Source organism: Arachis hypogaea, chromosome 20, assembly GCF_003086295.3.
Source record: "Arachis hypogaea cultivar Tifrunner chromosome 20, arahy.Tifrunner.gnm2.J5K5, whole genome shotgun sequence".
In the NCBI taxonomy this organism is placed as follows: Eukaryota; Viridiplantae; Streptophyta; class Magnoliopsida; order Fabales; family Fabaceae; genus Arachis; species Arachis hypogaea.
The window spans coordinates 136,559,055-136,580,851 of record NC_092055.1 but is presented as its reverse complement, the minus strand read 5'-3'; the positions used below and the strand labels follow the sequence as shown (position 1 = coordinate 136,580,851).

The 21,797-nt window shown below is 37.0% G+C and overlaps 1 protein-coding gene across 1 annotated transcript; it reads left to right on the top strand.

Annotated features, from left to right (window-relative positions):
* Window positions 1-13,581: 13,581 nt before the first annotated feature.
* LOC140183260 (uncharacterized) lies at window positions 13,582-15,029 on the top strand. The gene is made up of 2 exons (XM_072231289.1): window positions 13,582-14,470; window positions 14,584-15,029. Exons 1-2 carry the CDS (start codon window positions 13,582-13,584, stop codon window positions 15,027-15,029), a joined length of 1,335 nt encoding a protein of 444 aa, XP_072087390.1.
* Window positions 15,030-21,797: the final 6,768 nt, after the last annotated feature.

Genomic DNA, 21,797 nt, shown 5'->3' with positions numbered 1-21,797 from the left:
CTCAAGTCAGTAGGTGTGCAGTAAAGAAGAAAAGTTATGATGACGTATCGTGGGGGAGGGGTAGGACCCTCTCCTTATATACCCTGTCAGTAGGGTGGGCCCCACGAAAAAAGGCCTCCTTCTAGAAAGCTTCGTTTTCCACAGCTGTCATGCAGCTGGTGGCAAGGGCGCGTGTCCGGATCGCTGACCGTACGGGTTATGCACGTCGACCTGACCGCGATGGGTTTGCCCGTGGCCGGGGCGGCGATTGTGCTCAACTAGGTTGGGCCGTAACAATATATTATATTAATAATTAATTTTTACATATAAACAATATTTTAATTTTTAACTATGTAAATGTATATTAAAATCGAAATTAGTATAAAATAAATGATAAAATATAAAATATATATTAAAAATAAGTTAAATAATACATGTATTTATATATAAATATATAGTTGTTGATTTTGATAACGATAATATCACTCCTCTCAACGATTTAAACTAATAAAAAGAGATAACATGAATTATTATATTTTTAATTCTTTTGAAAAATTATGATTAAGAAACAAAATTATATATATATATATATATATATATATATATATATATATATATATTTTTTTTTTTTTCAAGCCACGATCGCTTTAATTTCTTTAGCGAGATATTTGTTTCATACTTAATTATTATATGGTTGATGATAATACTCTTTCAGTATACAATAAAATTTATAATTTTTTTAATTAATAATAATAAAAAATTTTCAACTCTCTTAAATAAAAAAAACTCTCAATAGTTAAAATACACACTTGATCAGTATGTATAAATAGTGGACAAGAGTTTATTTTTATATATATTGCACACAACAATTATAATTTGTCATATACATAAATTGTTGTGACTCTTCTATTGTCAATAAGTACAATGTTTTAAACATACACTATTTTTAAAGAGTTGTATCACTTTAGCCAAAGGTATAATACTACAAGAAAAAACAATATTTGTAACAAAAAATATTGTTACAAAAAATCAAAATTTTGAAACAAAAGGATTTTGTAACAAAAAAAAAGGGTCGTTGCAGTATGTCCCGTTACAAAAAATTCTTGTAACAAAAAATGAAACTGTTACAATTCAAAGTAATATTTTATAACAAATTTTTTTGATACAAAAAACCAAAAGTCGTTACAAAAGTGATAACAAATTTTGATCTTCAAAATATTTTTGGTAACAATATATTTTTTCCTATCATAAAATTGTGTTACAAAATGTAACTTGATTTTGTAACATTTTTTTTCTTTAGTTAAACACTATTTATTTTGTAATAATTTTTTTAATACAAATTACACACATAATTTTGCCAAATTACTCAGCAAGTCAATATTCATATAATATATAATAACATAGATAGTTCAAATATCTTTCATTTAACTAAAATTGTTTTATAAATCTTCAACATATAAATTTTAAAGTACAAACTAACAAGACACATTGAAGAACCCTAATGAACTAGATAGATACATAGGACAAGAAAAACAAGAAATTATAAATCTCCAAAATATAGACTACAAATTACAAACTCCATTATGTTCATACATCTTCTTTCTCATGGAGAAGCTTCTAATAAGTGAGACACACCTGAAAAGACGATCAATAATAACAATATGATGTCAATTAATGCAATTCTAAAAAATTGTCTAGAAAATTTGAGCTTTATTGTCTCTAGTACCAATAGTTTCAAATTGTTCAGTTAACACAAACATGTGAGAAAATCACACAGCCAACATAACCAAACGGTTCAACTCAAATTAAATGAGACCTACAACATTGAAAACAAGAGACTTTGCTTTTAGTTCTTTTTTTCTTCTTTTTAATCAAATGAATATTCAACAACAAAAAAAATTTCAACAACAATAAAAATTTTATCATTCATTTTAATCAATTCAAAACAAGATACAAAACAAGCAAAATTCAATTCAATTTTTATTAATCATCCATCCTTCTAACATATGCCCATACCTGACCTCCCAAGTTCCAAAACATAAGTTTTCTATTTGCAGCTTCAATATGATCGATATTCAACCCCACAGTTGGAACGATTCGATCAGGAGAAAGGCTTTCTATGTTTAAGTACACTGACTTCATCCTCTCCAACAAAATCTATAAAGTTAATGTATTTAAGCAACTCAGGGAAACATAACAAAGTTCAACAATTTTGTAAAAAAAAATGATATTCGAAATATGCATGACTGTTTTTCCAGCCTTGTCAATCTCCAGAATGAGTACGTGAATAATAGTGGAGCATTTGTAACAAAATTCAACTAAAAATTTCAATAAATAAATTCAGTTCATTGTATCATTAAATAGACTAGTTCTATCATTAAATCATTCCTAGTTCTGTCAACCCTAAAACTTACAAAGTTTAAAACGAAATCTTTTTAAATAATTACTTCAAACGAAACTTCCAATTTTATAAAATTTCGACAATATTTCCTCTAAAACTCGGACTCTGCTACCCTTTTCGGGTTCCATCCAAACATTCCTCAAACCCTTTCTCAACTATTTACAAATCTCAATCATTTTCCAAAATTCAACCAGTTCTAATATCAAATTATTTTCAAATTGAATCAATGCCAATAATAAATATCTTTTTAAAATCAAACCAGCTCAAATACTAAATCATTTGTAAAATCAGACTAACTCAAAATCAAGCCGCTTTCAAAATTACTTTGTTTTCATATCTCAAATTATTTCCAAAACCGATTCATTTACATTATTAAATTAACTCCAAAATAAAAAAAACCACTTTTCGTAACATTCAACCAGATGACTTTACAAATCAAGTTTTTATCAACAACCATGCATCTCTCAGCAATCAGTAATTCAATCCAACAAACATTCACATCCATAAGACAAACATATTCACATAAATATATTTTTATAACAACTCGGTAATATAAATAAATTTTAAGAAAAACTCCTACCTCGATTGTCGAAATTCAAAAACTGAAACGCATCACAACCCCCTTTTCCCTCGCAGCCGGGAGCAATCACAGCTTTAATCGCGACTCGCAATAATCAAAACTCAACCTTACATTACCAAAACTTCAGAAATATATACAGAAAAGCGACAAATGAGTTTTCAAAGCAGAAGTAACTTACTGCACAAAAGAAATCAAGAGCGAAGCAGCCACAGCTCCGGCGACGACGGCTGTAATAACAAGTAACGAAAATAAAGCTCATGGAATCTCAAAAGGAAGTAAACCAAACTCAACCATTACCGGCAGCGTTTCCGACGACGGCAGCGGCATTCCGTCCCCTGGCGGCAGAAGCGGCGGTGGCTGGGCACGGGTCTCCCTTCACTCCTCTGCTCCTCGTGCTCTCTCTTTCCCCCTCTCTCTCTGTGCGACCCGACGGCTTCTCTCTCGACGACAGCAACGAACGCGACGGCATCTTCTCCTCACCAGCGGCAAAACCCTCGGTGGCAACAATGGCGAGGCGGCTGAGCTCGTCAACGACGGCGACGCAAAGGCAGTGGCTGGCGCGACTCTCCCTCTCTCACTCGCGAGCTCTCGCGACACTCCCTCTCTAACCCGCGAGCTCTCTCTTCCCTCTTCGCAAACGGCGGCGGCAACGGCGTCTGGAGGTGGCGGCACGACGGCAGCTGGACGTGGTGGCGGTGGCACGGCTGGTTGGCGAGCCGGGGCGGAACAATAGCGCGGCTTCCTCCTCCCTCCTTCTCCCTTGCGGCGCAACTCCCTCTCTTCCTTGATTCACGGTGTATGTGTATTTTGTGTTTGAGTGCCGTTGAGTGAGGAATATGGAGGGTTTGGCGGTGAGGTGGGTGGAGATTAGGTTAGTGGCCTTTGTTTTTGCTGAGCTATGATAATAATATCTTTATGATTACAATGGTCATTTAATAACGTATATGTATGTATTGCTGTTATTTGAATATAGTTTATGAGCAAATAACATTATTAGTTAGAAACTTAGAATTCATAGATCATTTTTTTTTTTGTTACGTGAATCCAGCTAAGAGGAAAAACAAAACGTACAATCTTTTTTTTGATAAAATTAGAGATTTTGGATAATTTAGTAATTTTGGTAAAATTAGATAATAGAGTAATTAAAAATTAAATTTTAATCCAATAATAATAATATCTATAAAACTACTATTCGATTATCAACTTAAAATTTATTTTTAAATAAATATTCTAATTCAATAATTAGAGGTAATAAAAATTAATTTCCTTTATAATCATAAAATAAAATTAAAAATCTAATTATTTAACTTAAAGCATATAAAACTTTTATTATTATCCAATTATTATTCTAAATCATAAATAAAAAATTTCTTAATTTATATATAAAATCTCTTAAAATATAATCTTAATTAAATATAATAAATTATAAAAAAATTTATTATTTAATTTTGTAAAAAATCCGGAGTCTTACATAATATGTTGAAATAAAATTTTTTATTAATTACAAAAAATTCTTTGAATTTTGTAACAAATAAATAACTTGTTTTTTGTAACGAATTAATTTTTTGTTACAAAATATTTAGAGCTTTTGAAATAAATAGATATTTTGTTACAAAATATTTTAAACTTTTGCAACAATATAATCTTTTGTTACAAAATATTATAATATTTTACAACAAAATAACAGTTCGATATGAAAGCCAACATAATTTGTGACAAAAAAAATCACGTTGTTACAAAATATTCTTATTTTGTAACAATAACTAATTATTGTTACAAAAAAACTATAATTTGTAACAATTTTAAATTTGATACAAATTTTTTATTACAAATGCTCCATTTTCTTGTAGTAATGTTTCAAATATACACCATTCTTAAAGGGTTGTTTCTCTTTAACCAAAATAGTATATATACTATTATTATAATTGACAATATATGAACAGTTGGGAAAAGTTTATTAATACTAATAATAACATTAATAATAATATTAATAATATTAGTTAATCAAATTTGTAAATACCTTTTAATCCCATTATTTACAAAATTTAAATATCATATAAGTATATACATATAGAATATGTTATTAAGATTAAACATTTTTGAAGTGTAAATTTTAAGTTCTAACGAAGTAATAGGTGTCTAATCGATAAAACCTATACTCTATATACCAGTACCAAAAATCACACACATTACTTATATCTCCAAGTTCAAGAGTTTATAATTTTAAGCACTTATATGACATTATGCTCATCCTAGTTTCATGAATATTTACAAGAATAAAACCTCTAAAATTTTCGATTAGAGCGACACCACTCCAATATTCATATAGGTGGAATCTTTTGATAAATAATATTACTATTCCATTAAGAATTTTAATTCACGTTCTTAATTTATTGTAAATAGCATTAAATCCTATACCTTAGTGCTCCAATTGCTACATAATAAGTTGTTATTACCCATTAAACCTTAAAACTAATTGTCTACTAGAATAAGGTTTAACAACAATAGGTTTTAATCTATTTTAACAGTTGTGTCATTTATTTTATCCTTTGACAAACACAACTAGAAAATGGATTAATACAGACAGATTTAGTCTTTATTACAGATGGATTTTTGGTTACCGACGGATTTTATCCCTCTATAAAAGCCTCGTCGGAAATTATTTACCGACGGATTTTTTTCCGTCGGAAAATTACCGACGAATTTTTACCAGTTACCGACAGATTTTTCCTCTGTAAATTCTCCATCCATTTCCCTGAAATGTCAAACTTTTTGACGGATTTTCCGTCGGTAATTACAGACAGATTTTTCGACGGATTTTCTGTCGGTAATTACAGACAAATTTTTCGACGGATTTTTCGTCTGTAATTACAGACAGATTTTCCGACAGATTTTCTGTCTATAATTTGAACTTTGAAAAATCATCCCACACTCTGAATACAAACAGAAAATCCGTCTGTAAACCCATTAGTAAGATAAAATAGAATTTTTTTTTAAATTTTTCTATTACAAAATAAATACTTTAGATTTGTTTTCTAAATTTACTCCATCAAACACACTGTAAATTGAAAAAAGAAAGCCAAAAATCACATAGATAAACATAATATTCATTACATGATACCTATAAAATTGGATGTTATTTTTCAACCCCATTATCCAATATCTCACTGTCTCAATAAAAAGATACTCCAAAATTTCTTTTAAACTACAATAGATAAGGGCAGGACTTTCAGCCTAAATTTTAAAACTATTTCCTTGTGCTCTCTTTAAAGTTTAAACTCTCCAATCTAATCTGAGTTACATGATTCTTCACTCCATGGTAGACTCTTGTGTGGGTGAAACTTGAAAGTATTTGTTCATCTACTTCTTCTTCTTTGATTTGTTTGCATTGGACTGAGCATATGCAGTTCCCTAGTGTCAAAAAACAGGACATGGACAGATTTCAGAAGCCTAGCAATGTTTTATAGGATTAAGAAAAAGTGAAGGAGGATAACAAAAACACAACTTTAAAACAGAACTGCAAGAGAGAGAGAGAGAGAGAGAGAGAGAGAGAGAGAGAGAGAGAGAGAGAGAGAGAGATGCTTGCATGCTCTTGAAGCACATTTAATTTGTTCTACAGGAACACTCACAGCCACTGATTTCTAATTTTTTATGTAACTTCTAGAAAATGTTATAAATGAAAAAAAAAAGTGGCTATAAATTTTCCTAGAGCATGCATTAAAAATGCTGCAGGAGACATGGGATCCGATATTGTTGTATACGGCATTCATACAGACTTCGAGCCATTCATCCATTGAAGCATCTGTTGATCTAGTTCCAACTTCAACCTTTGTTCAAACAATCTGCCACAGTGGTAGAGCATTTATTGAACATGTTTTTCACTCAAGGGACCCTGGCCTAACTAACATATTAATATATGTTTGTTGCATAGTTATAATAATATAGAAGCTAAGTTAGCTAAGAGGTCATCATCATACATAGATTAGAATGTCATACCGAATTATTGGCAGTAAGATCATCATACATAGATACTACTTCCAAATTCAAATAATAATAACTGCTAGAAAAGACTAAGGTCTTAATCAATTGAATGAAAGTATAAATAATAATAACTGCTAGAAAGACTAAGCATTTGTTGGAGCCCTCTTTGTTTTTTGAGAAAATATTCATAACATTATCAGAAAGAGTATGAAAGTGGCTTGAGAGATAGACAAAAAGTTTAGAGTTTTATTTTATAATTTAAATCATAATCATCTTCGTTTATCAATATTATATATGCTTGAACAAAAAAAAACGTAAAAAAGCCATCGGCCTCGGCAACTTCAATAGTGCCGTTAAAAAAGGTATTCTAGTAAGGATGTTGGTCTATCTCATACGAAATAGTGCCAACAAGGTCAAAAGTTCCAAGCTAAAATCACATGTATCAAAGTTTATTTAGTTACCATCATTTTTCAAACCAACAAGCAGTTCTGTCTCTTCTCCAGTGGTAGTGTCCACAGCTTCATCTGAATCTGAATTAGACTGGCACCTAGCAACTAGCAAAGAAGAAAAGAACTAACTTCAATCATGGTCATGCACAGAATGCATAAAAACAAACATGCATACAAGTTATTTGTCAGATTGAGTGAGATCCAATTCTTAGGGAATGAGAGCAAATAAACCAAAAGATCACAGAGAGAGTAAAATACTAAAATACAATCTTTATCAAGCTTATCATCAAAACCATGCTAATAGAACAACCATGTATATGAACAAAACCAGATAAATGTAGCATTCATTTAGTGGCATAACATTTTGTCAACGCTTCACGAGATTCATGATTCGAATTGAGAATTCGCTTTGAAAAATTTACTAACAAATCAACATCGAATTTATTTCGACCCTGCTGAATGTTTCCGTAATTGGTCCTAAAATATAATGCCAGTAGTGAAAAGTGAGACCTATAAAAAAATGCAGAATTCAATTTCCTATGATTTTTCAGCAACCAAACAGTATCGAAAACCAAAAAATAAAAAAAAGGAGAGATTTTTACAAAAATGAACCTGAGAGAACAGCTTGAATAGCGTGCAATTGCTTGCCCTTGAAACTAGAGTAACCAAAATGCCATCGCGAAAGCTTCACCAAAGCTTCCTTGCCGCACAGAGCCTTCATCTTGTTCGCATTGCTGCTTTTTGCGTCCCTCAACGTCAATGCTACTTTTCTCTGCATTTCAATTCCAACCTGGAGGGTGAAAAAAAACAAAAACAGAGGATCGATTAATTGATCACTCGAATTTGAAGCAGAATTGGGAAGTTCTGTATCAATAGAGGAACAAAAAGTAGACGCCTTTTGTGTCAGGGTTTCGTGTGTGTTACAGTGTTCGCATTATTTTCTTTCTTGCTTCCAATTTTCTTTGTAGAGTTAATTATATGTATTAAAACCTCAATAGCCTCAAAGTGTTTGAGATCACTAAGGTTCTACTATGATTGCTATATCAGAATTCAAATATTTCTCACTTTTTCCCGAGAAACTACCCCATGCGTGCTTCCCATCTACCACATTTGTGCAAGGTAACTCCCCTGTATTTGGAGCTACCCCTCGAAAAACCAATGCTCTGCCTATGCAGAATATGCACAAACTCTTCCTTTGTAAAGTTACTCATCTGCATCAGAAGAAAAAAAAAACAATCAAAGAAAACCCCTCAAACTTGCTCAAAACTATTATCAAATCAAACTATTAAGTATTAGAACATGCTTTATATCTTCATCATAATCGCTGACGTTGAAATTGATATCTGCATCAATGCCACGGAACTTGATCGCAGCTCGATCATATGCCCTGAAAATTAAATCAAACTTACACACTAAAATTCAAATCCATGAAATATTTTTCATTAGCCAAAAAGAAAAAAAAGAACCGATAACAAAATTACCTAGCTGCAGCATGTGCTGTGTCAAATCCACCTATTAAAATATATAAATAAATAAATTCATAAACAAACAGAAAAGCAATATACATCATTTAAAAAGATAAAAAAAAGTTTGAATTCAACTACAATCATCACTGCATTTTCTCACCTAAGTACACTTGTTTCCTACAGTCCCTGCACAGAGCACCAACAATTGCGGCATCTATAGCATCTTGATTCTCAGTCCTATATGGAAGACCAAGTTAACATGGACACTAGTCTTCAATCGCTGAGAGTGGGGTCACAGGGTGCATCTTCCAATTCAAGGTGGACAGAATCAGAAGCTCCATTCTCTGAATAGTCTTTGACTCAAACACAATATTATTGCTGACTACAAAAGTGAATTTCAAGTGGTATGGGCTTCCTTCCTTGAGAGTGAACCATAGACCCTTTGGATTCCCATTCTCAGGTATTGGAAGCACTATGTCCTCTCTTCCAGGTGACACTATTGAAAGGCTTATTATTTTCACTTCTGGTTCCAGAACCTCTGTCACATTGTTCACATCCACATTACCAAGAAGTTGTTCCTTCCATCTCCTTAGACTCTCGTCATCCTACCACAATCCCAACCAACACAATTAATAATTAAATGAATACATAGAAAAAAAAACATCTCATCATGAGTATTGCACAGAGTTTTATATCTTTAATTTGATTTTTGAGATAGCTATCATGAGTCGTAGTTTGTAGTTTTTCGCACTTCAAGTTCAAAGAAACTCTAGCATAGAATGGCATGTTAAAATACACAAATCTATTCATGTGAGAAATGATTCATGACAAATAAAAACACACAAAGATAAACCCATTCATCCAGCAATGGAAAATGTACCTCAAATATAACAGAAATTATGATGATCTGGCGCGAAGTTCTCCGCCACGACCGGTTTCTCCAATTGACCTTGGACATAACCACAGCTTCCTCTTTGGAAATATACTGCAGCCTCTTCTCGAAATCATCGCTACGTCTTCTGAATATCCCGTTCTAAATTCGAGAAATTAACTCCTGCCTCTTACTCTTCTTCATCTTCTTATTCTTTTCCTCCTCTCCATCACCAACAACAGCAGTGGCACCAACACTTTCCTCTTTCTTCTTCTCACCTTCTCCAACTACCTTATTCTCCTCACCCATTCTTTTCCGCTCTTTCTTCTTCCCTAAAACCTCAAACAAAATAGAAGAAACAACCAAAGTCCGTAACAGTGTTAGGAGCCATGAGATCAGATCATGAGATGAGAAGAATGTGCAGTGAGGGCAAGTGAATGAAGAACTCGAAGAGAGAATACAGAAAATAGAAAGAGAAATAGAGGTTACCGGAATGCGATCTGAAATTCGGAAGTGCAGATCTAAATGGAGGGAACTGAAACACAGCTCAAACAGAAGCAGGAAAATGGAGCTCGTAAGCGATTACAGGCAAAGGAGAGCGTGACGGAGAATATCCATTGGAAAAAGAGGAATTCATTGCATGAAATTGAAAATCAAACCTCCAAACTTTGGCTAAATTAGCGGATTGCAGGTTTGGGTTTGAAAGGAGAGACGTGAGCAACACATGGTGAAGATCCGGGAAGGGGTGTGACGGAGCTTCTTCGTGGACGGAGCGATGGAGAGAGTGGCGGCGGTGAAAGAAGCTCCTGCGATGGAGAGAGCATGGACAGAGAGAGGAATAAGCTCTGAGTTATCAAAGCGATGGAGAGAGCGTGGACGGAGCGATGGAGAGAGCATGGATGGAGAGAGGAAGAAGCTCCTGCTAAACTTGTGTGGAGTGTGAATGGATCGAGAGGGTAGCATCTGAGTTAGGGTTAACTCAATCTTTCCGATGGAAAATTTTAAATTACAGATGGATTTTCCGTCTGTAATAATTTAATAAAATGTAACGTTTTTGTCTATTTAATTACAGACGGATTTTCCATCTGTAACTATTTTCCACGAAAAAAAATTAATTTTTCCGATAGAATTATCGACGGATTTTCTTTTCTATCTGTAATTTATGCTAATTCATTTTTTTTCCGACAAAAAATCCCTCTGAAATTTCGTCTGTATTTCCGTGGGATAAAATTCGTCGGAAATATCCGTATGTAATAACTAGTTTTCTAGTAGTGAAACATTTAGTCAAAGAATCTACTAAATATTCTTGAGATCTTGACATAAGTGATGGTAATTACACTATCATAGTTACCTCAAAAACTCATGTCTCAAACTTATATGTCTAGACTTTCCATTATAAACCTTATTATATGCTTGAGACATGGTTGATTCATTATCACAGAAGATTGAAAAGGCTGTCCTCTGCTGTGACCATAACTTTATATCATATAACAAAATTTTTAACTATTTTGCTTCTTTACCTGCGACTGATAAAGCTACAAACTCAACCTCTATAGTAGAATGTAAAATTCACGTTTGTTTCTTTGAGACCCAACTTATTGCTCCACTACCTATGCTGAGGCGAAGTTATTAACAAATAGGTCGGCCAGCTCATTGAAACTTGATATATAACCTACAGTTAAACCAGAAAATCAGATCAAGGCAGCACCATCTAAAAAAGTGGAAAATGTACGACAAAGTATTAGATCAAATGCACTGTTCATGAACATCATCGAATAGAATTTTGTGACATGGGTATTGGGGTCGCCGATTTCTTCATAAGATTTCAGCATTATAGGCAGAGTAAAGTTTTTGGACATTTAAAAGTTTATGATCTCTTTTGAAAAAGGATTGGTTCTTTTTACTGACGACTTTGAAGTGACTAACATTGCGACCTGGATTTCCAAGGTATGGTTGTCATCATTATCGCGAATACCAGGATTTTTCTGTTTCTAGTTTAATAACTTCGTCATCCGCTGAACTTTTGCTCTCAACAACTCATTGATAGCCAATAATTCGGCCTTAGTGGGAGGGGGAGGAGGTGGATTATTTTGCTCTTCCGCCATTGATTATAACCTATAAAAGAGGGTAGAAAATCGAACAAAGAAGATGATAGTGGGGTTAGATTTAAACTCGTGCTCTAGGGTGGCGCCAAATATTTCTACACAGTAATTTGAGCCGAGGTATAACTCCTTCTAGTGACGAGGTATAACTCCTTCCATTTATATGGAGTTTTTTGTCGTAAGAGCACAGACGCCGAGCTATACTTTAGTCGTCGATGAACGTCGGAGGGGGTTGGGATCTGCAAAAAGACTCCAACGCTCAAGTAAGAAAAAGTATAAGATGAGATATATGTTATTCAGAGTGAATAACGTACCTTTTACGTGCTTAGAGTTTTATATTTATCATGGTTCTAAAAACCGATTCGAACCGGCCGGTCAAACCGAGAACCAATGGAAATGCCAGTTCGGATCAATGCCAAAACCACAAAATTAGAAAATCATTGTTGGACCGTCAAATCAGCCAGAAATCGGTCGGTCGAACCGAACCGTGAACTGGCCGGTTTTTGAGAATTTAACAAAACGCAACCGTTTAGATGCACTGAACCTCCCATTCCCCCATTGTACATTACGCCATTACCCTGCCCTCCCAACCTAGGAACCCTAGCAATCCACACAATGGCGCAGGTGTCTCTCCCTTCACCCTCGCGCTCGTCCTTCCTGTCAACGCCGGCGAGCTGTCTCCATCACTTCCATCCAGCCGCTGGACCACTCCCATCGTCATCGCAAATTGGAGCTTCGAAGATTACAGTGGCGGTTGTTGCAGCTCTCCACCATCGTCGTCGTTTCAGCTCTGGAAGCACCATCTGTTCCACCGTCGCCGGTGTCATCTCGGTTCCTGCCTCCGTCTCACATCTCTGTTTCACCATCGCCGGCGTCAACTCGGTTTCACAGGTCCAGTTCCCTCTCTGTTTTATGCTTTTAGCTTCTAGGTTTTATTTTTTTAAACAATAATTGTTGAATAATCTATGAACTTGTTATGGGTTGAATAATTATTAATTAATCTGGAAATTTTGCTGTTATTATTGGTTGAATGATTGTTAATTAATCTGTGAACTTTGGCTTTGGTTGTTGTGTTATTGTAATTTGATTGGATTATATTATTGTTGCTGTGGGTTGAATTTTGTTGTGGGTTATTAATGAAATTAGAGAAGGTTTTCTTCAAGGAAATGTGGCTTAATCTTGAAATTTAACATTCACATTAGGGGACAGTTGAGTGTAGCCTCTCAACTTTAGCTACATATTTTCTTGTTTTTTCTATGACTTCCACGCTGTTTGATATGTTTTCAATATTTTTCCTTTTTCTCTTTCCTTTTGGTTCTGATATGAGCAAGCAAAAGTCGGTTACGAGTTATAGCTCGGCAACGTATGATTTACAGTTATAACCGAATATTCTGATTAAATCAGCAATTATATTTTTTATAACGTCGGATATGTGAATTAATGCTCGGACGTTACATAACAACGATCACCTACAATCAAGCAGATATAAGACAGACAGCAGAGATAAAAAAGGTAATCAATCTTTTCCAAAAGGCTTATATTCATATACTCTCTTATTGACTTGAGCGTCGGAGAACCTTTGCAGGTACTCACCACCTCGGTTCCAACGGCCGTGCTTTCCCTCTCCACCACAAGAAGTTTGCCGATCTTTCCCGGGGAACGAATCATACCTCGGTGTCACCAGGTCAGAACATTTGGCGCTAGAAGGAGGGCCGATTTGAAATATTATTCGGTGTAAGCACCAAATTCCTTATGGCTGATGCTCCTCCCCCAACCTCATCCGAGCTTCTAAGGATGGTCACCGAGCTTCAACAAGCTAACCAACGAATGGTGGAGGACAATCAGCGTATGCAAAATCAAATCGCGCAACTGGAGCACGCTCGTCTGGAGCATAATAATAATAACCATGAACAACACGGGAATGATGAATGGCAATCGCTACCAACTCATGTCTCGGATACCCCGCAACATAGGGATGACGAGGAACAACAGAATGAAGAAGCCCAACCTGAAGATGAGGCAGAAAACCCAGATAACTCTGTAGGACCGTTCACAGTTGAGATAATGAACTTCCAGCTACCCAGACAGTTCACTCTACCGACCACACTAACCCCATATGACGGGCTGGGAGACCCAAAACAACATGTTAAAAAATTCCGATCAATCATGATCGTTAACGGTGCCTCTGATCCTATTTTATGCCGATGTTTTCCTTCTTTTTTAGATGGTCCTGCACTTGACTGGTTTTGTTCCTTGCCTGCAGATTCTATTTCACGTTTTCAGGAGCTAGCCAAGCAGTTTGAGGACCATTTTGCAGCCTCGGCAATATATCTTCACGACTCTGACTACTTAACAACCATCAAACAGGGTCCACAAGAAAGTCTGAAGGACTACATAACTCGGTTCACTAAGGTCGCCATGAGTATTCTGGACCTCCATCCCGAGGTGCACCTTCATGCTATTAAAAGTGGTCTTCGTCCAGGGAAATTCCAAGAGACCATCGCGGTAGCTAAACCGAAAACTCTTGCCGAATTCCGCGAAAAAGCTAGGGGGCAGATTGATATTGAAGAGCTTCGCCAGGCACGGAAGTCAGAAAAACCAGCCGCTAAAGACGACGAAAGAACTCGGGATACCAAGAAGGGTTTCAAACCAATACCTCATTACGAATCATATACCCAGTTCAACACCAAAAGGGATGATATCATTAAGGAAATTCTGAACTCAAAGTTGATTAAACCCCCCCCCGTAAGGCAGGCAATTACCCCGAGCCCAGAAACGTCGACAAATCTAAATACTGCACCTTTCACCAGAAGCATGGTCATACAACTGACGAGTGTATAATTGCTAAAGATCTCCTAGAACGGTTGGCACGACAAGGCTATCTTGATAAATTTATTGCAGGTCACATTCAAAAGAGAACGGCATCCGGCTCCGAGCAACCCTCAACAGGACAATCATCAAAAGAAAGGGACAAGGCCCCAGCTCAACCACGGGGAGTAATCAATTGTATTTCAGGGGGCTATGCCGGTGGAGGAAGTACCAACTCAGCCAGAAAACGAACGTACCGAGCTATGTTAACGGTCGAAGGCGCTGACCATAGCTCGGCACTGATCCCAGAGCTCCCCGAACTAACGTTTCATCCTACTGACTTCAATTCTGGACATACGAACTACGACGACCCTGTAGTCGTCTCTATCTAATTGGGAGACCTTATTGTTCGGAAGGCATTGCTTGATCCAGGAAGTAGTGCTGATGTACTTTTTTTTGCAACATTTCAAAAAATGAAATTGAGCACTAACATTTTGCAGCCATATTCAGGAGACTTGGTCGGATTCTCAGGAGAACGCGTGCCCGTCATGGGGTCTGCATGGTTGCAGACTACACTAGGCGAACAGCCATTATCCAGAACACAGGACATTCAGTACTTGATCGTAGACTGTTTGAGCCCTTATAACGTTATCTTAGGGAGACCTTTTTTAAATAGATTTGCTGCTATTGTTTCTACTTATCACCTTTGTGTCAAGTTCCCTGTGCAGGATAATGTTGTCGCAACCATACATGGTGATTTGCAAGAAGCTCGGCAATGCTATAACGTAAGTCTGAAACCCATCAGAAGAAACACCGAAACTCGGGTCAATTCAATACAATCCAAGCAGCCAATCTTGACCGAATTAGACCCAAGGGCCGACTTTCAAGAACGTCCCATGCCTAATGAGGATCTTCAAAAGGTTGCTTTAACCGACGACCCATCAAAGTTCACATACATCGGAACGTCAATGGACGACGACGCTAGGATAACGATGACCAAATTCTTATGTGCGAACGCTGACCTATTCGCATGGACTTCGGGAGACATGCCGGGGATTAGTCCGTCAGTAATCACACACAAGTTAGCTGTCAGCCCAGCGGCCCGACCAATTTCCCAAAAAAAGAGAAACCTCGGCGCCGAGAAACGATCAGCCTCCATGTCAGAAGTTAACAAGCTCCTTGAGGCGAAATTCATTCGCAAAATCAGATTCACCACATGGTTGGCCAACGTCGTCATGGTAAAAAAGAATAACGGTAAATGGCGCATGTGCGTCGACTTTACTGATTTAAATAAAGCATGTCCAAAAGATGCCTATCCTTTACCTTGCATAGATACATTAGTAGATAACTCCTGTGGGTATGACACTTTAAGTTTTATGGATGCATATTCGGGTTATAATCAGATCCTTATGCATCCATCAGACCAAGAAAAAATGGCTTTTATAACTGAATATGGTAATTACTGCTTTAATGTTATGCCTTTCGGTTTAAAGAATGCAGGGGCGACGTATCAAAGACTGATGAACAGGGTTTTTGAGCAGCAAATAGGCAGAAATACTGAGGTTTACGTCGACGACATGGTCGCCAAAACAAAGGTCGGCGAATCCCATATACATGACCTGGAAGAAATATTTGCTCAAATCAGAAAATATAACATGCGACTGAACCCCGAGAAGTGCGCCTTCGGTGTCAAAGGCGGAAAATTCCTCGGATTCATCCTGACAAGTCGGGGTATCGAGGCAAACCCCGAGAAATGCCAAGCAATACTCGATATGCAAAGTCCAAAGACGACAAAAGATGTTCAACGGCTAACAGGCAGATTAGCGGCGTTGTCAAGATTCTTGCCATGCTTGGCCTTCAAATCTTTCAACTTTTTCCAATGTTTAAAGAAAAATACGAAGAGCTTCTCCTGGGATGAAAAATGTGAAGAAGCATTTTTAAGCTTCAAACATTTCCTCTCCAAACCACCTGTTTTGTAGAAACCAAAGCTCGGCGACCCATTATACTTATACTTGTCCGTCACTGAGTTCACCATTAGTTCTGCTCTTGTTACAGAAAGCAACAAAGACCAGCAGCCAGTATATTTCGTGAGCAAGACACTACAAAATGCGGAACTGCGTTACTCGAAGCTTGAAAAGCTCGTCCTGGCACTGATATTCTCGGCAAGACGCCTCCGACCTTATTTTCAGAGTCATACAATCATCGTCCGAACAGAGCATCCACTTCGACAGATACTCTCTAAGCCTGAATTAGCAGGGCGAATGACTAAATGGTCTATTGAACTCTCCGAGTTCGACATACAATTCCAACCTAGGGGATCTGTTAAGTCACAATGCCTAGCCGACTTTGTGGCAGAGTTTACTAACACTTCTTCCGAGGAAAGAAGTCGGCTCTGGACGCTATTTGTAGATGGAGCTTCAAACCCTCAAGGGGCAGGAGCGGGAGTATTGTTAGAAAGCTCGGATGGTATAATCCTCGAACATTCTCTTAGATTTTCATTTAAAGCCAGCAATAACCAAGCAGAATATGAAGTCCTCATAGCTGGGCTCAGGTTAGCCACTGATTTACATGTTGATTATTTGAAGGTTTACTGTGATTCATTATTAGTGGTACAACAAGTAAATCAAAGTTTCCAAACAAAAGATCCAATTCTTTTGAAGTATTTGAATATTGTTCGGAACTTGTTAAACAAATTTTCTAAAATAGAAATCACCCATATACCTAGAGAACAAAACCATAGGGCAGATGTCTTATCCAAATTGGCAACAACGCAAGCACACACTGCCACACTTTTACAATCAACCTTAGACAAACCGAGTATTGAGTCAGAAAAAATTCTAAACACCTTAAGTAAAGATAGTTGGCAACAACCTTACATTCAATACCTCCGCAACGGCTCTGTTCCGGAGGAAATTGAAAACAAAGGTAAATTCAGAAGACAAGCTTCTTTTTTCACCTTGATAAATAACACTCTGTATTGGCGAGGTTATTCTCGACCATTATTGAAATGCCTAGATAGGTCAGAAGCCGAGCTTCTCCTGGCCGAGGCCCACGAAGGAATCTGTGGCATACACTGTGGAGCTCGGAGCTTGGCACAGAAAGCTCTCCGAGCAGGATTTTATTGGCCGACAATATGGGAGGACAGTAGGCATAAAGTCAGAACCTGCGACAACTGTCAGAAGCACTCGCCGATCATTAATATGCCTGCCGAACATCTCCATCACTCAACAGTAAGTTGGCCGTTCAATCGGTGGGGAATAGATATACTCGGCCCTTTCCCCACTGCTCCGAGACAGGTAAAATTTTTGGTAGTTGCAGTAGATTACTTTTCTAAATGGATTGAGGCACAGCCACTTGCAAAAATTACCTCATCACAAATGATAAGTTTTGTCTGGAAATATATAATTTGTAGATTCGGTATACCAGGCCATATCGTAACCGATAATGGTCGACAGTTTACTGATAGCACTTTCAAAGAATTTTTACAGAATTTAAAAATAAAGCAGCACTTCTCATCTGTGGAACATCCGCAATCCAACGGCTTGGCAGAGGCAGCAAATAAGGTCATCCTTCAAGCATTGAAGAAAAAACTTGACAACGCAAAAGGCCTGTGGGCCGAGCTTATCCCTGAAGTTTTATGGGCATACAACACAACAACCCACTCCACGACCAAGGAAACTCCGTTCAGACTAGTCTACGGATCCGAAGCAATGATTCCAATGGAAGTGTCTCAGGGCTCCATGCGAACATTAGCCGAAGATCATGAAAAATCTCGGCAAGCAGAGCTTGACCTAATTGAAGAAATTAGGGAAACAGCAGCAATTCGGCACAAAGCCCTGCAACAACAAGTGGGCCGATGATATTCTAGGAAGGTTGTCCCAAGATCGTTCAACACCGAAGACTTAGTACTTCGTAAGACTGAGCAAGCTCGCCGACCCCCTTCTCATGGGAAGCTCGCCGCATCCTGGGACGGCCCGTACCGAGTATCTGAGGTATTAGGCCGAGGAGCGTACAAATTGGAACAGCTAGACAGCACGCAAATTCCAAACACATGGAACATCAACTCTTTGAAGCAATATTACAGTTAACAATAAGCAGCATACCAGTACTCTTTTTCCCACCTTGAGAATTTTTTCCCAAAAAGGGTTTTTGCTCATAGGGGGTTTTAATGAGGCTGGTTCACTTGAGAACAAACTTGTACAGGTATCATTATCAATAAACATTCATTTTCTTTTATATCTCTTGCCACTCTTCAGATGCAATATTCCTATAAAGGGAAGTTACTAATAAAACAGTAAGTCGCATTATCATACGAATGCGCAAATATTACAGTCATCATTTCAGTCATTGAGCCTTAAAACGGCCATATCAAAAAACTGATTAGGCAACAGCAAAACCTAATCTACCAGTTTATAATCAAAATACTGACCTACACAAATCAAGATATGAAACTGTATCCAGCAAAATACACAGAAAAGTTCTTTCCTAACAGAACTAAATGATAAAACTCCTGAACAAATCAATCGGCAAGATTGTCATCTCCCTCCTCAACAACTTCCTCGTCATCCACGAGTTTACCTCCTTGAATTACCTTAGCAGGATCCATAGCACCGAAGTCTCCATCAGGAACAAGGAACTTCGCCTGATTGACAGCTCGCTCGAAGCCTTCTGCAAAAGCATCCAGAATATCACCTTGCTTATTTTCTTCAAATTTCTTCATCTTCGTAGATAATTCGGTAAACCGATCATTTGTGCTCGAAAGATCATTTTCTTTCTCTTTCAACAGTGCTGAAATTCTCTCATGAAACTCCTTTTCAATTTTGAGATCAGTCTCAGTTTCAGACAACTTTTTCTTCAAATCTTTGACACTAGTATCACTGAGCACTAGTTGCTCCTTCAAGTCAGCAATCTTAGAAGCCTCAGATAACCCCTTCTTGTGTTTTTTCTCCTGACTACGGCCAATACTGGCCAATCGAAATCCTAGCACCTGAAAACACAAAACCACAATCAAGTTAGAAGGAACAGCAGAACAAAACACGTGAACAATAATATATTTCAAAAACACACTACCTGAAGATACTGGTCAACACCTAGATCCCCAACCTCTTCCACCCGATTTCTATCTACCTCAGACTGCACAATTTCATCCGAAATAACACTAAAGGGAAATTTCTTGTTCCATACCGAGGAATTCTCTTCCTCCTCTTCAAAAGAATGTAATCTCTCTTGCCTCAAGATAAAATTCGGAAAGTCATCAAGTTGCAACTTTTCCTCTTCAGTTCGTACCTCATTTTCAACAACTGCCTCAGATTTTCTCTTTTTGAAAACGATACCTTTCTTTTTTGGCAGAGGCTGATCAACCTCAGCCCCACCATCAGCTTTCTCAGCATTTGATGAAGATCCCTCAAAATTTTTGCTTTTGAATCGGGATCTCAGACTGGAGGCGGTCACTCCAGGGAAGTTACCAGCTGAAATATTCATAAGAAAAGAAGTCAGTAAAACAGCTAAAGACAGTTTTGAGAAAAGGTAACTTTCAAATTTTCTCACCAAAATACTCTAACACAACAGATTTATTTTCTTCCCAAGGTAGCAGATCAGAAACAGATATCAGTCCCCCTTTGTCAACCATCTCAATAAAAAAAGAGATAATACACTCGTTCCGACTATTGATAAGGTCGGGACCGAGGATATGCTGCGGATGGCAACACCAGTAAAGAGGGAATCTTTCCCCCAAATTTTCATCAAGGTAAAATGGAAACTCTTCATCCACTGATTTAACTTTTAAAAACATTTCTTTGAAATCCTTGAACGATGATTTATAAAGTTTGAAAATAGAAAATCCAGGGGTGCTGTTTAGATTAATCCATAAACCCTTCCACACCCCTTTAGCTTGAAACAGAGAAAAAAATAACTCTAAATCTGGTTCGATTTCAAGAAAATCCATCAAAGCTTCAAAACATCTGATAAAAGCCCACCCATTCGGGTGTATTTGGGACGGAGCACAATTCAATTGTTTCATCACACTACACTCAAAAACAGAAAAGGGAAGTTTAATTCTTAGTTCCTCAATCATGCAACTATAAACATAAAAATATTCAAAGCCATCTTGTCGATGGAAGACACGGTCCGTCCGGCTGCATGGTAACAGCTGTATATGAAACCCAGTCCTCATTACCCTACCCACGTTTATCCGATTCACACTCTCAATATCAGAAAACAGTGAAGCCCGTATATGAACATCATTGTCAACCCAATCATATTTTTCAACATTTTCAACTGAGGGAAACGATTTTTTCTTTTACTCACTCATTTTTCAAACAAACACAAATTACAAAAAAAAAAAGAAGAAGATGAAAACGCACTGACCTCTTCTACTCATTGCCTTCTGCCCCTAACTTAAACGAAGTGTTTATGAAAACTTGAAACTAAGGCACTAGTTTAATTAAACTTTTCAGTTCCAAAAATAAATCCCATCCACACATGATAAAGACTTTTTAATGGTCCAAGATCAACGTTGGAAGTTGAACCAGACAAAATATTAAATTAACACAATGACCAATAAAACCAAATCCATACGAATTTATTTCAAACAAACTTCTCATATGCCAACTTGGAAATCTGATACGACACGTTGACCTGGGGGCTGAGGATACCGAGCTATAACTCGCTAATCAATAATAAGCTCAACCTGTTCTCCTCAGATCAGGCCAAGTTTGGGGGCTGTGATATGAGCAAGCAAAAGTCGGTTACGAGTTATAGCTCGGCAATGTATGATTTACAGTTATAACCGAATATTCTGATTAAATCAGCAATTATATTTTTTATAACGTCGGATATGTGAATTAATGCTCGGACGTTACATAACAACGATCACCTACAATCAAGCAGATATAAGACAGACAGCAGAGATAAAAAAGGTAATCAATCTTTTCCAAAAGGCTTATATTCATATACTCTCTTATTGACTTGAGCGTCGGAGAACCTTTGCAGGTACTCACCACCTCGGTTCCAACGGCCGTGCTTTCCCTCTCCACCACAAGAAGTTTGCCGATCTTTCCCGGAGAACGAATCATACCTCGGTGTCACCAGGTCAGAACAGGTTCCATTGGAAAACATGTCTCATTTTGAATGTATGTTATATTACAACAGATTCATATGTT